The 16453-nt window shown below is 43.0% G+C and overlaps 1 protein-coding gene across 1 annotated transcript in view; it reads right to left on the bottom strand.

The window, feature by feature from the left end:
• Positions 1–16453, bottom strand: part of LOC140464902 (sodium-dependent neutral amino acid transporter B(0)AT3-like) — a 60974-nt gene that overhangs the window by 31221 nt on the left and 13300 nt on the right. Inside the window, exons 3-6 of the mRNA XM_072560499.1 lie at positions 10006–10143; positions 4784–4968; positions 3315–3425; positions 316–428 (exon numbers count right to left, since the gene is read on the bottom strand). Of these exons, the coding sequence (XP_072416600.1) occupies positions 316–428; positions 3315–3425; positions 4784–4968; positions 10006–10143 (547 nt within the window). The remainder of the gene's footprint in view (positions 1–315; positions 429–3314; positions 3426–4783; positions 4969–10005; positions 10144–16453) is intronic.

The raw sequence follows: 16453 nt of genomic DNA, 5'->3' as shown, positions 1-16453 counted from the left end.
CCTCACTTTGACTTACAATCACTCAGGTGGCACTTTCTTGAAAGATTGTTGGAATCTTATACGTTGTGAGATATTAATGTATGGGCATCTAACTCATTTATATGAACTTACTTGGTGTGCAATGCCTTTTTTCACAGACATGGCAATCTATAAAAGTGGCATGAACATGATAAGCTAATGTGACACAGTGTGATCTCCAAGTTAACTCTGAGAAAGTCTTTAATTCTTGTAATAGTCCTCCTTTCCTCCTGGTGTGCAAGTTCCTTTACTTGAGGAGCTGATTACAGGAAATACCATTGTTACATTCATGCTTACTTTGGTGAGTTATAGCTGGAGAATGCAATAAGTCCTCCAAAACCCAAAGACATCGAGAAAAATATCTGGGTTGCTGCATCTAACCACACTCTTGGCTGGGTCAAAACCTTCAGCTGGAACAAAACAAAATGGAATGAGATACAAAAGGCACTTGTTAGACATAATCATCAGTCATTAATATCAGTTGTTATCATTAATGGTAGCTCTTCTAATCCTCTGGGTCAGTGACATGCCCAGTAAATAAGGACAGTCATCACAATCTCAAATCTCAAACAGTAAAAGCATACATCTGGAGACCTTAGTCATAGATTACATTACAGTGTGGAAACAGGCCCTTCGGCCCAACAAGTCCATACTGACGCGCCATCCACCCATACCCCTACACTTACACCTTACCCAACACTACGGGCAACTTAGCACAGCCAATTCAACTGACCTGCACATCTTTGGACTGTGGGAGGAAACCAGAGCACCCGGAGTAAACCCACGCAGACACGGGGAGAACGTGCAAACTCCGCACAGTCAGTCGCCTGAGGCGGGAAATGAACCCGGGTCTCTGGCGCTGTGAGGCGGCAGTGCTAACCACTGTGCCACCGTGCCGCCCACCATGGTTTGTCAGGTTTCAGATGTCTGAATTGTAGGCAGTTTCTTACTGGGGTTTGTGACTGAAACGATAAAGTTTACCAGCACAAAGCAATGGATATATGAACACATGGTCTCACCTGGACTCCAAATAAATGTCTGATGAAGAGAGGTAGAGTAGTTTGGGCCTGTACTCATTGGAATTGGAAAGAATGTCAGGCAGCCTCGTTTAAACATGTGAAATTCTTAGGAGGACTTGACAGCGTAGATGTGGAAAGATTGTTTCCCTTGTGAGAGAGTCGAGGACCAGAGGGCAAAATCTCAGGATATGGTTTCATATATTCAAGACAGAGATGAGGAGGAATTTCTTCTCTCAGAGAGTATTGAATCTATTGAATTCTTTATCGCAGATGGCTGTTGAGGCTGGGTCATTAAGTATATTCAAGGCTGAGATAGACCGATTTTTAATCAGTAAGGGATTTCAGGGTTATGGGGTAAAGATAGGAAAGTAGAGCTGAGGATGATCAGATCAGCCAGGATCCCACTGAGGCAGACCAAACCCGATGGTTGAACTGCCTACTTCCACTACCACATCTTATGACGTTATGGTCTATAGTTTTCACTTGAAGTGTCCTTCATATGTGAGGACATCAGCCTTGAGTATGGTGAAAATATCTACAAAGGGCAGTTTGAATTATATAGTTGCATCCATGTTTTAGACACCAGACCAAATTATTGCCACCTGCTATACCGGATTTGCATGTACAGAATCTAAAGAGATACAACTGTTGTCAGGCTGACTCCTTCTCCCTCCCACTTAATGACATTTCATTGCTCATCAGGATCTTAGCTTCCTTTTGGATAAAGCTGTGCTTTAGTCCAGTTGGACAGAGTTTAGAGAAATAAGCTAGTGAGTTGGTCTGCTTGTGTGTCTAGGAGAGACAGAGAGAAATACTTGTGACTTCCTCAGTTGAGTAAGACATTAAACAGTGAGGATAGAAATGGTACTTCTTTGGTGTTGAGTATTTATAAAGTACATTGCTTTGATAAAAAAAAGGCTGACTCTTTTAGCTGTTCATGATGTGATCTTTCCAAAATTGTCTTTTATAAATGGGGTTATTTTCTTTTTTATAATAAACTTATGTTCTTTTGTTAAAAATAGATTGGTAGCTTCATATGAATATATTCAGGGACAGATCACCATGGGAACCAAACTACAAAAATAAAGCTTATGGTCTATCAAGCCAGGTTTTACTCTGAAGCTGAACTGTCCAGTACTAGAATTATCTGGGATCATAGGAATGCCTTTTGTTCATCTTGATGTTCTCTAACTTCACTATTTGATAATGCTGATAATCTCCTTCAAAAATATTTCAAGTTTTCCTTCCAGATTCTTCACCTAAAACATGTCAAACATATTTCTGCCTTAACTCCTCTTCCTATCCTCTCATTCTGTTCTAGTTTGGTTGTGTCTGGGAGTGGGGCTGATCTGGGAGTGGGGCTGATCTAGGAGTGGGGCTGATCTGGGAGTGGGGCTGATCTAGGAGTGGGGCTGATCTGGGAGTGGGGCTGATCTGGGAGTGGGGCTGATCTGGGAGTGGGGCTGATCATGATTGCAGGAGGGCATTGTCTTTTCTTTAACATGCTAACTGCTAACTAAGAATGGAAGAAGTCAAGAGTGAACCAGTTCCCAGTAGTCACGGGATCATATACATCTTATTTACATATTCATGCTAGCTCTTTACACAATAACTATTAATATCATCCAATTATCCCATTCTTTAGTTGTGTCATATTCACCTGACCTCTTTTTCATCTGATTGCTATGTTCACTTCCTTATCCTTGCTCTTCACCCTGTTCCTTCTTCATTACGAGCCAGTCCTCTTGCCTTTGCCATTCACCATCTCCTATTCATACCCATCCTTTCTGCTTCTCCTATTTATTAATAATACTGTCCAGTATCCTTGAGCAGAGTCAGATCTTACTTCTCTGCCAGTTCGAGAAACCTCTTTTTACTCCTAACCTCTCCTTTCTGTTTTGTCATTGCCTTGCAATCCACAACCTCTGTCATGGTACACAGACTTAGCAAGGATCTCCCATAGGGGATGGGCTTAGAAACAGCAGAAATGTAACTAGATCTTTGGGCAGTCCTCCACTTTTGCTCTGTCAATGAACTCACACCTTACAAAAGAAAAGTTCATTATCTATTTAAAATGAGATGTAAATGTAATGTGAGTATAACAGATTGGCACTCTGACACAAAAGAACCTGGTTTCATTGTTCAAATGGGATGTTTTTCAATGCCATGTCATTCTGCATGCTTCACTTTGCATCTGAATACATATAGAATGTAATTTATTACAGAGATGTCCTGAGGCAGCCTGGACACTCATTAAAAACAATTATATCTACTTACATCTGGAGTAATTAAGTAGGTCAAACCATGAATGGCTCCAGGCAATGTTAATCCTTGTACAAGGAGAATGACTAGTACAAGGTAAGGGAAAGTTGCAATGAAGTAGATCGCCTGCAATAAGTAAGAAGTAAGTTTTGAATCATTGATAACATTTTCACAATACATGAGCTCGATTATTGATCTTGGAAGTTAATGCTGGAACCATGTCTGGCTGTGCCTCTCAAAACCGAACCTATTCACATTTTGGGAAGAGTGGGTGACCACTTAATCATGGCATCCAGTTGTGTAAGCCACTTTGGGCACATCTCTGGTTCCACAGTGCACAGTGGTTGCAGTATGTACCATCTATAAGATGTACTGCAGAAATTCACCAAGGCTCCTTTGACTGCACCTTCCAAAACTGCAACCCTATCTACCTTGGAGGAAAAGGAGATCTGATGCATAAACACAAAACCACTTGCAGGAAACTCTCCAAGCCAAATGCCATCCTTGATTGGAATTTTGTTGCTATGCCTTCACTGTCACTGGGACAAATTCCTGGAAGTAGTCCCAACACTCCACACAACAGCACTGTGAGTGTACTTACATCCCAAGGACAGCAGCAGTTCAAGAAGGCAGCTGACTATGTTGTTGGCAGGATGGCTCAGTGGTTAGCACTGCTACATCATAGCATCAACAACCAGGGCTCGATTCCAGCCTTGAACTGTCTGAGTGGAGTTTGCATATTCTCCCTGCGTCTGCATGGGTTCCTCCCACCATCCAAAGATTTGTAGTTTAGGTGAATTGGCCGTGCTAAGTTGCCCATAGTGTTCAGGGCTGTGTAGGTTAGGCGCATTAGTCAGGGGTAAATGTAGGATAATAGGGTAGGGGGATGGGTTCATGTCAGATGCACTTCAGAGGGTCAGTGTGGACTTGTTGGCTTGAAGGGCCTGTTTTCACACTGTAGAAATGCCATGTTTCTATATCCACAACTGACATCTGATTCTACTGGGACTTCCTTTGGATAGATTTGCTGCCACCAGGCCTTCTGTAAGAATAATCTAAGGGACTTTCTCATTTTAAGTGGTGCTAAATTAACCACTCATAGAGCTTTGCCAGAAGAGGTACACTTGATTAACAAGTAATTTACTACACAATAGTTAGACAACATTGGTTTAAGACTGGTTAACCACATTAACACCAGCAAGGGAAAGTGTTATCTCCTAAGTGATGCTAACTAGATCTTTACTACATTGGCCGTAGACTGTAGAACCAATAAACAATTTACAACAACTGAACAACTGACTGTACCCCCACCCAGAATGTTAGGAACAGCTATTGCAACCTTTTCAGATTAATTATCAGACACAACAGCCATCACCTTCGCATGGCCAAATTGTAATGGGCATTAAATGGAGGCCTAGCCAGCAACATTCTCATCCCATGAAGGAATTAAAACAAAACTCAAATGGTGTTTTGAAAATACTTACTTTTCCCATAGTTTCAATTCCTCTTATGACACAAGCGTATACAATCAGCCAAGCAGTAATAAGGCATATAACCAGCCACCATAGTTGGCCTTCTCCTTTTGTAGTAATTTCAGGACTGATATTCAGAGTGTTTCTATACCAGAAGTAGTCCACTGGAGTGCTCTGCTCACACTCTTCCACAAAGCCTGCAAAAGATATGAATTAGTTTGAGTAGAAGTCTCTAAAAACAAGGAGTCAGAAACACTGCTTATTGATGGAGGTTTAAAATGATGCGGACTTCATATTAATATAATTAACTACAAGGGCTGGGAATTCTGTGGTGAATAAGGCTCCTCCTGTCTACAATCTATAAGGCACAATTCAGGATTGTGATGTGATGCTTTCCATTTATCTCGCTGAGTGTGAGTCCACAATTCTCAAGAAGCTCTGTACTATTCAGGATAAAACAGTTTATTTAATCAGCATCTCATCAACAAGCTTGAACATGCCATCACTCTACTCAGCACTGCATAATGGCAGCGGCATACATCAGAAGAAAGATGTACATCAGCAACTTGCCAAGACTCCTTTAACAGCATCTTCCAATGTCATGACCTTTACCACCCAGCAGGTCAAGGACGGAAAACGCATGGGAATCCAACCGCCCACCAGGTCCTCTCCAAGCCAGAAGATGGCTTACCATTGCTTCCAGATCACAATCCTGGAAACCTCTTCCCAAACAGTGGCAAAATAATTTGTTAGTACCACTATGCTAAAACCTTCTTTAATGTTCAACATGCAAAATCTTGGCTCACTTTGAGTGTGGATAATTTCATCATCCTTATCATCTGATAGGATAACTTTGCTAGACATTTTTAGATATTGTTGTTATAATATTTGGCATGTGCTCCTCATTGGTTGGAATACTGTATCTCCTAACATTTTGATGTGGCTTCTCATTACATGAAACACTTGGATTGACCTTTGTTTTCTGTATTGAGAGCTCCAGTGTCTTCTGGTGCCACTTGTTTTGCATACACGGTAGATTTTCTGGGCTCATATATGAGGCCACGTTGCCCACATTGCTTAACAACTTGCCTGCATTAGCCAATGTGTCAATGGTGGACAATTAGGCACACCTTGGAGACTAGGAGGAAGTGAGGACTGCAGATGCTGGAGTACCAGAGTTGAAAAATGTGGTGCTGGAAAACACAGGCAGCATCTGAGGAGCAAGAGAATCAACGTTTCGGGCATAAGCCCTTTTTCAGGAATCACCCTGGAGACTGTCAATCCATTATTATAACTTCTTATTATGTCCACTTTGTAATAATGCTGCCAAAGTTTAATCTTTGAGAGGGCCCAAAATGTCATTGTCACTTCCACTACTATCATGAACTTGATTGTTCGGTCAGCTAGTTCTACTGCTGTGAACACAAAACCCCTTGTTTCTACATCTACTTACAATATGGTCAATGGCCCCTTTAAGGTGTCTCAGAAACAAGTGCTCTATTCCGTGTATTCTGAAGTCAAATTTCACTTGCAGTTGATCTTTGAATATTGATAATAACTTTTCTGGATTTTTAAGATGGCAGACAGACAGACCTGATGCATGCAGTCAGTGGAGACATTGATTGTAGTAATTTTAATTCTAATGTTCTGTTCTATCTGATTTTGAAATAATAAAGTCAGAAAGCACAGACAGCCTGCTTTCAAAACAACGTAAATTCAGATATCTGATCCAGCACTTCTGTCTGAGTATTGGAAATTTTGTGGTAATTTTGCAGCAGTTTTCAGAATTTTAAAAATGCTTTCTGGAGCGTTTGACAGCCACGCTATTCTTTGCCAAGCTTTGTTGGACTTAAATTTGCTCTGAGCTGCAGTACCTTTAGTGGCCACTGCCATATTTAGTTACTTGGTTACAATGATGGTACTGGATTAGTGGTGCTGGAAGAGCACAGCAGTTCAGGCAGCATCCAACGAGCAGCGATTTCGCTGCTCGTTGGATGCTGCCTGAACTGCTGTGCTCTTCCAGCACCACTAATCCAGTATTTGCTTTCCAGCATCTGCAGTCATTGTTTTTACCTCTTTTTACTACAATGATGGTACTGTTGAGTTCTTTCACTTAACTCAGTTTAGCTCTGAGGCCTATCTACGCAACAGTGAGTTGGTGAGAAAATAGTCACAGGATTGAAGAATTAAAGCAAACAACGAATAAAAAAGATATTTTTACAGACTTCTTCCATGGTTTGGAAACTATTGGGTAGATTCTTCTTCCCAGCCCAGTTTATTTTGGTTCAGCAGTATGATTTCTCTTTAAACTGAGACCAGAGGTGGAGTCACCTGTTTAATTTCTGTTTTTGCTTAACCTTTGCAGGAAGTCTATTTTAGCAGATTTGAACATTTCTAGAGAGGCATGAATCTGGCTGGAATGCTGCCCCAGAATGATGGTACAGTGTATAGAGTCCCTACAAAAATGCCAGATTAACTCCACATAATTTGGAGATGCTGGTGTTGGACTGGGGTGTACAAAGTTAAAAATCACACAACACCAGGTTATAGTCCAACAGGTTTATTTGGAAGCACAATCACCTGATGAAGGAGCAGCGCTCCAAAAGCTAGTGCTTCCAGATAAACCTGTTGGACTATAACCTGGTGTTGTGTGATTTTTAACTCTAACTCCACAGAGTGATGCAAGATAGCCGTTTCACTCACACACGAGCTCCTTACCTCTGTCCTTACCTCCTTAATTCTGCTTAATCAAGTCATACAACAAGTATGTTACAGATGGTGCAGTTATAAAAAATCTTCAGACAGCACAAATTGCCACTATGTTATACATGGTGTACTTAGGCAATAAAAATCTTCAGATACCACAATCTGCCACCATGTTTCATTCTTCTCTTAGTTGTAAATGTATCCTTCACACACAAGGATTGTGAAACTACAATATGGTTTCTTTATTTTGAAGATAAGACTGTACACAGATAATATTCACAGGAAGAGAGTATAGTAAAACTGATCTCTATTACTGCTGCTTCAGCCTGACTAACAAGCAATGGAGCAATTTTATCATATTGTCTTGATGATGGTGGAGATTGACAGCAGTTTAAGGTATGCATCCTCAAAGATATATCCACATCATATCACAAGAAATGCTGACCCAGGCTTTATGTTCAGAGGTAAAGAACAGTCCTCATTATGATCAGGAGCCAAAGTGAATTATTTGGCCAGGTCAATGCAGAAGGGCCAGTTATTTTTACTGGGCCTTGGAATATATACTCGGGAATGACAGTGCTCATTCATAGTTTTGGACAAGATGCCAAGTCCTCCACAAACGTTTTCATTTTATGGGTTATTTCTTTGGGTTACTCACCTTTCGTTGATCCAACCCTTTTGTTTAAACCTCCGTGCAGGACTTTTTAAAATCTCCTACCAGTAAAGGAATGTAATTTGAGTTCAGGATTATGCAACTAAAGTTAGATACGAGATCTCATTTTACGAACACTTTACATTCTGGCAGATCTTAAAGCTGTGATAACTGATGTAAAAATGACTGAATCATCCATTCCAGAGGGTGACCATTTGGCACAACACGTCTGTACAGGCACTTTCAGAGAGATTATCCAATTATTCCCCACTGACCTTTCAATTTCCCATCAGCCTGCAAAATGTCTTTACATATTGACATATTTACAGAGCAGGCCATTCAGCCCCTCAAGCCTGCTCTTCCAGGCCATTTTATGGTTGATCTATACCTCTCTTGACATTCACATTGAACTAAGTTCAATTTATCTCAGTTTGCAAAATTTCAATTAACTCAACATTTGTCTCAATTTTGGGTGGAGAAAGTTCCAGATATCTGCGTGTGGGAAAGTGTTTTTCAGATTACTTTGAATGGCACAGCACTAGTTTAAGATTTTGCCCTTTGTTCTGGACTCATTCCTGAAAGAACAATCAACTCTATTAAAACCATTATCAGCTAAAAGACTTTGACTGGATTCTTCTTCAACCTGAGGGGACACCAAATGTGTTTGTAAAACCTATATGCAAAATTAACATTAGGATTTGGAAACAAAATTCAGCTATTGGCAAAAATTTTCTGCACCTGCACGGGGCAAACTAACAGTTGGGGAGGACAATTATTAGTGGTGCCATATGTAAATCCTATAACAGCCAGAGTTAGCGTCTGGGCCCCACAGTCAACCTTTTGAGATATTTTGAATCAATCTGGTCATACAAAATACAAAATGCCTCTATAGCAGGAGGGGCTGTATCCCAGACCTCCTGGCTCAGAATTAGGAATGTTACCACTGTTTCAGAAGAGGCCCCCAGTCAATGTTTTCAGATATTGTTCTATTCAGCCTGTTCAGACAAGTTTTGACGCCTGCAGTGGCTGGGACTTGGAAACCAAGTCTCCTGGTTCAGAGTTAAGGACACTACCATTGCACCAAGTGAGCCTGCAACCTCCCAACCACCGTCAACTTTCCTGCTCTGCTAGCAATTAAGGCCCTTGTAGAGGCCCATGGAGAACCACTTGGGGCCTTATCTGCCTGCTACTGGGACTGAGCTGTCCTGTCACCATGGTGTGACTGAGCACAAGAGCTTTTAAATTAGATTAGATTACTTACAGTGTGGAAACAGGCCTTCAGCCCAACAGTCCACACCGACCCTCCGAAGAGCAACCCACCTGGACCCATTCCCCTACATTTACCCCTTCACCTAACACTATGGGCAGTTTAGCATGGCCAATTCACCTAACCTGACTGTGGGAGGAAACCGGAGCACCCGGAGGAAACCCGCGCAGACACGGGGAGAATGTGCAAACTCCACACAGACAGTTGCCTGAGGCAGGAATTGAACCCGGGCCTCTGGCGCTGTGAGGCAGCAGTGCTAACCACTGTGCCACCCAGCCTCTGATTGGCTAGCAGCCTCTGCCAGACAGGACCTTCACCACTGGGGTGGTGATTCCAAGGGGAGGCCTGCTGGAGGCCTCACCACTGCCCGCTTACCACATGATTCAGCGGGTCTTCCCAAAAAGGTGCATTGTGGGTCTCACCCAATCTCCGGGCAGAGCGAAATTCTGCCTATTCTGGTTATTTGCAATCTAGTAAGGATCAGTGTTGACAACGAAAGCAACTTAGCCAGCAAAGGTGTTCCCCAGACCTAACAGATTCAAAGGTAGAAAATATCTACCTGACTCACCACCAATTGATAGATTGATTAAATGAATCAATATTGTTAACCTGTTCCATTGTTGTTTAAAGGACAGTTTTTCCATGGCAATGGTTCCTCGACCGAATGAAAAAGGTACCAGAGTATCCAAGCAAGGATGGTGTTATAGTACATGCACAACAGAAAGGAAATCAGCAAGGAAGCAATGCCTGTAACATAGTAAATCACAGAAAAATGATCAAATGAATCACGAGTGCTTCTTCAATGACTTGTGCTAGAAGTCATAAATGACCTGTAGCAAGCTTTAAGCTGGAATTGGAGATTAAAAGTTCAAACATAAACATGCTGTAGCATTAATTGCTCTTAACATTAAGCGATAAGCTGCATTTCAGAAACCTGGGCTTTTACCTCACTTTAATGGCTATTTGGTTTGTAGAATATATCAACTAATGGCCAGGGAGGACCTACTTATCCTCCTCATTTCTGCTATAAAGCTTCCATTCACATGAGTGCACAGCAGATATATAAAGTGTTTGGAACATGCTCAATGTTTTCTGCACATCGTTCAAGGAATCAGGGTTGACAGGCATTGAAATTGGGAGTTTTTGATTTTTACAACAGAGAGCGTTCCCAATGTAGTTATCCATTTGAGTAATCTGATACAGATTGAAAATCTGAGGTAACCCAGAAATGCGCAAAGTTTCTCAATGGCAAGTGAAGATACATTGTCGTTTATGGAGTAGACCATTAAGATTTGAGACTAACAAGAGACACACTTGAACCTGCACTAGCTTCTCCTCTTGGGGTTCTTCCACAAACTTAATTTCAAAAATTAAACCAAGTGAGGACTAATGGTAGCAACTACACAAGTGTTTCCTTTTAATTTATTTAGGGGATGTGGGCTTCCCTGGCTGGGCCAACATCTACTGCCCATCCTGAGCTGCCTTTGAGAATGTGGTGGTGAGTTACCTTCTTGAATGCTACAGTCTATTTGTTGAAGGTAGACCCACAATGCCATGCAGGAGAGAATCCCAGGATGTTGACCCAGCAACGGTGATGTATTTCCAAGTCAGAATACTGAGTGGCTCAGAAGGGAATTTGTAAGTAGTGGTGTTCCCTATACCTTGTCCTTCTGGAGGGTAATGGAGATGGGTCTAGAAAGGTTGCCTCAAGAGCCTTTTCTGTACTGCATCTTGGAGCTGATACACACTGCCCCTACTGGGTGTCGGTGGTGGAGGGAACAAGTACTTGTGGATGTAGTGCCAATCAAACATGCTGCTTTGACCTGGATGGTGTCAATCTTAGATTAGATTACTTACAGTGTGGAAACAGGCCCTTCAGCCCAACAAGTCCACACCGCCCCGCCGAAGCGTAACCCACCCATACCCATACCCCTACCCCTACCCCTACCCCTACCCCTACCCCTTACCTAACACTACGGGCAATTTAGCAATGGCCAATTCACCTGACCTGCACATCTTTGGACTGTGGGACGAAACCGGAGCACCCGGAGGAAACCCACGCAGACACGGGGAGAACGTGCAAACTCCACACAGTCAGTCGCCTGAGGCGGGAATTGAACCCGGGTCTCTGGTACTGTGAGGCAGCAGTGCTAACCACTGTGCCACCGTGCCGCCCACACTTCTTGAGTGTGGTTGGAGTGCACCCATATTCCACCACACTCCTGACCTGTGCCTTGCAGATGGCGGACAGGCTCTTGGGAGCCAGGAGGTGAGTTACTCACTGCAGGATTCCTAGTCTTTGATACGCTCCTGTAGTCACTGTACCCACCAGCTTGGTCTGTGCAATTTCTGTCAAGATTAGAGTAATGCTGGAAAAGCACGGTAGGTCAGGTAGCATCCAAGGAACAGGAAAATCGACGTTTCGACATGCTCATTCCTGATGGAGGGCTCCTGCCCAAAACGTTGAATTTCCTGTTCCTCGGATGCTGCCTGACCTACTGTGCATTTCCAGCACCACTCTAACCTTGACTCTAATCTCCAGTGTCTGCAGTCCTCACTTTCGCCAGTGCAATTTCTGACCCATTATAACTCCTAGACTGTTGATAATACATGATTTAGTAATGATGATGCCATTAAATGTCACAGGGTGATGGGAAGATTCTCTTCAGTTGGAGATGGCATTGCCTGGCACTCATGTGGTGTGAATGTTACTTGCCCCTTATCTGCCCAGGCCTGGATATCATCCAGGTCTTGTTGCCTTCAGACATGGACTTACTCAGTATTTGAGGAGTCGTGACTGGCGTTGAACATTAAGCAATCAGCTATGATCAACTACATCTGATCTCAGGATGGAGGGAATCGGCTGCTCCAATGAGTTGTTTAATTTCTCCACCGACATTCACAACTGGGTGTGACAGAATTGCAGAGATTATGTCTGATCCACTGGTAGTGGAATCATTTCAATCTATCTATCATTTTCTGATTCTGTTGTTTGGCACACCAATGGTCCTGCTTTGGAGCTTCACCAGGTTGACCCCTCATTGTTACTAAGCCTGATGCTGTTGCTGGCATCTCCTTCAGCACTCGAAATTGAACTAGGACTGATCCGCAACCTTGATGGTAATAGTAGGGTGGGGCCATGAGATTGCAGATTGTGCTTCATGCGTACCCAAACATCGGTGGTTAAACTATTCAAAATTTTGCTGATATGGTCATGGACAGGTACAAATGTGGTAGGCAGATTGGCGAGGATGGAGTCAGGTTTGTTCTTCCCTTTTGTATGTACTTTCACCATCTGCTGCAGACCCTGTTTAGCAAGTATGTCCTCTGCGTCAGCTGCGCTGTTGCCAAGTCTCTCCTGGTGATGGTCATTGAAGTCTCCCATAGATCACATTTTCTGCTCTTGCCATTGTCTGTACTTCCTCCAAATAATGTTGAACTAAGAAACACTGATTTATCAGCTGGGGTGGGTATATGGTAACTAACAGGAGGTTTTCTCATCCAATATTGACTTGATGCCATGGGGGCAATGGGCATCCAGAGTCAATGTCTGGATTAGTGATGTTGCAAGAGCACAGCAGTTCAGGCAGCATCCAACTAGCAGCGAAATCTACGTTTCGGGCAAAAGCCCTTCATCAGGAATCTCGTTGATTTTATCCAGAGTCAATGGCCAACTGTATGCCACTGTTCCACCAAGTCTACTGGGTTGATCCTGTATAGGATAGGACACACTCAGGAATGGTGATGGTGGTATCTGGGACATTGTGAGTAAGGTATGTTTCCAAGTGTATGAGAATGTCAGGCTGTAGCTTGGCTAATCTGTGAAACAGCTCTCCCAATTTTTGGCACTAGTCGCCAAATGTTTGTAAGGTGAACTTTGAGGAACAATAGTGTTGTGTTTGCTATTGCCAATATCCATTCAGTCTCATTCTTTTTGAGTCATAAAAATATACAGCATGGAAGCAGAATCTTTGGTCCAACTCGTCCATGCTGTCCAGATATCCTAAATTAATCTAGTCCCACTTGCCAGCACTTGGCCCATATCCCTCTAATATACCCATCCAATGCCTTTTCAATGTTGTAATTGTACCAGCCTCCAACAGTTCCTCTGGCAGCTTGTTCCAGACATGCATCACCCTCTGCGTGAAAAAGTTGCCCCTGAGTTCCCTTTTAAATCTTTCCCCTTTCATCTTAACCTATGACCTCTAGTTCTGGATTCCCCCACCCTGGGGAAAAGACCTTGTCTATTTACCCTATCCATGCCCCCCATAGACAATAGACAATAGGTGCAGGAGTAGGCCATTCTGCCCTTCAAGCCTGCACCACCATTCAATATGATCATGGCTGATCATCCTTAATCAGTATCCTGTTCCTGCCTTATCTCCATAACCCTTGATTCCATAATCCTTGAGAGCTCTATCCAACTCTTTCTTAAATGAATCCAGAGACTGGGCCTCCACTGCCCTCTGGGGCAGAGCATTCCACACAGCCACCACTCTCTGGGTGAAGACATTTCTCCTCATCTCTGTCCTAAATGGTCTACCCCGTATTTTTAAGCTGTGTCCTCTGGTTCGGCACTCACCCATCAGCGGAAACATGTTTCCTGCCTCCAGAGTGTCCAATCCTTTAATAATCTTATATGTCTCAATAAGATCCCCTCTCAGTCTTCTAAACTCAAGGGTATACAAGCCCAGTAGCTCTAGTCTTTCACTGTAAGGTAATCCCGCCATTCCAGGAATTGACCTCGTGGACCTACGCTGCACTCCCTCAATAGCCAGAATGTCTTTCCTCAAATTTGGAGACCAGAACTGCACACAGTAGTCCAGGTGTGGTCTCACCAGGGCCCTGTACAGCTGCAGAAGAACCTCTTTGCTTCTATACTCAATCCCTCTTGTTATGAAGGCCAGCATGCTATTAGCCTTCTTCACTACCTGCTGTACCTGCATGCTTACCTTCATTGACTGGTGTACAAGAACACCCAGATCTCTCTGTCCTTTACCTAAATTGATTCCATTTAGGTAGTAATCTGCCTTCCTGTTCTTGCTACCAAAGTGGATAACCATACATTTATCCACATTAAACTGCATCTGCCATGTATCTGACCACTCGCCTAACTTGTCCAGGTCACCCTGTAATCTCCTAACATCCTCATCACATTTCACCCTGCCACTCAGCTTAGTATCATCAGCAAATTTGCTAATGTTATTACTAATACCATCTTCTATATCATTAACATATATTGTAAAAAGCTGCGGTCCCAGTACTGATCCCTGCAGTACCCCACTGGTCACTGCCTGCCATTCCGAAATGGAGCTGTTTATCACTACTCTTTGTTTCCTGTCAGCCAACCAATTTTCAATCCAAGTTAGTACTTTGCTCCCAATACCATGCGCCCTAACTTTGCTCACTAACCTCCTATGTGGGACTTTATCGAAAGCTTTATGAAAGTCCAGGTACACTACATTTACTGGATCTCCTTTGTCCATCTTCAGAGTTACATCCTCAAAAAATTCCAGAAGATTAGTCAAGCATGATTTCCCCTTCATAAATCCATGCTGACTCTGACCTATCCTGTTACTACTATCCAGATGTGTCGTAATTTCATCCTTTATAATAGACTCCAGCATCTTTCCCACCACTGAGGTCAGACTAACTGGTCTATAACTTCCTGCTTTCTCTCTCCCATCTTTCTTAAAAAGTTGTATAACATTAGCCACCCTTCAATCCACAGGAACTGATCCCGAATCTATTGAACTCTGGAAAATAATCACCAATGCATCCATGATTTCTCGAGCCACCTCCTTCAGTACCCTGGGATGTAGACCATCAGGCCCCGGGGACTTATCAACCTTCAGACCTAACAGTCTCTCCAACACCAATTCCTGGCAAATTTCCCTTCAGTTCAGGTCCTTCAGGGAGATTGCTTGTGTCTTCCCCAGTGAACACAGATCTGAAGTACCAATTCAATTCTTCTGCCATTTCTTTGTTCCCCGTAATATATTCCCCTGGTTCTGTCTTCAAGGGCCCAATTTTAGTCTTAAAATTTTATAAACCTCTATAAGTTGACCCCTCAGCCTCCAATGCTCCAGGGAAAACAGCCCCTGCCTATCAGCCTCTCCCCAGAGCTCAAACCCTCCAACCCTGGCAACATCCTTGTAAATCTTTTTTGAAACCTTTCAAGTTTATGACATCCTTCCTACAGCAGGGAGACCAGAACTGCATGCAGAATTCCAAAAGTGGCCTAACCAATTTCTGTATAGCTGCAACTTGATTTCCAAACTCCAACACTCAATGCACTGATCAATAAAGGCAAACACACCAAATCTTTTCTTCACTATCCCATTTACCTACAACTTTACTGTCAAGGAACTATGAACCTGCACTCCAAGGCCTCTTGTTCAGCAACACTCTCCAGGACCTTATCATTAAGTGTATAAGTCCTACCCTGATTTACTTATCCAAAATGCAGCACCTCACATTTATCTAAATTAAACTCCATCTTCCTCTCCTCGACCCATTGGCCCATTTGATCAAGATCCCATTGTACTCTGAGGTAACCCTCTTCGCTGTCCACTACACTTCCAATTTTGGCGTCATCTGCAAACTTACTAACCCTACCTCCCTATGTTCACATCCAAATAGTTTATATAAATGACAAAAAGTAGAGGGCCCAGCACCGATCCTTGTGGCACTCCACTGGTCACAGGCCTCCAATCTGAAAGGCAACCCTCCACCACCACCCTCTGTTTTCTACCTTCGAGCCAGTTCTGTATCCAAATGGCTAGTTCTTCCTGTATCCTGAATTAACCTTGCTAACCAGTCTACTATGGGGAACCTTGTCAAATGCCTTGCCGAAGTCTATATAGATCACGTCCACCGCTCTGCATTCATCAATTCTCCTTGTTACTTCTTCAAAAAACTCAATCAAGTTCATGAGACATGATTTCCCATGCACAAAGCCATGTTGACTTTCCCTAATCAGTCCATGTCTTTCCAAATACACGTAAATGCTATCCCTCAGGATTCCTTCCAACAACTTGCCCACCACTGATGCAGG

Source organism: Chiloscyllium punctatum, chromosome 41 (assembly GCF_047496795.1).
Source record: "Chiloscyllium punctatum isolate Juve2018m chromosome 41, sChiPun1.3, whole genome shotgun sequence".
Taxonomy (NCBI): domain Eukaryota; kingdom Metazoa; phylum Chordata; class Chondrichthyes; order Orectolobiformes; family Hemiscylliidae; genus Chiloscyllium; species Chiloscyllium punctatum.
This window is presented reverse-complemented; position numbering and strand designations above follow the sequence as displayed.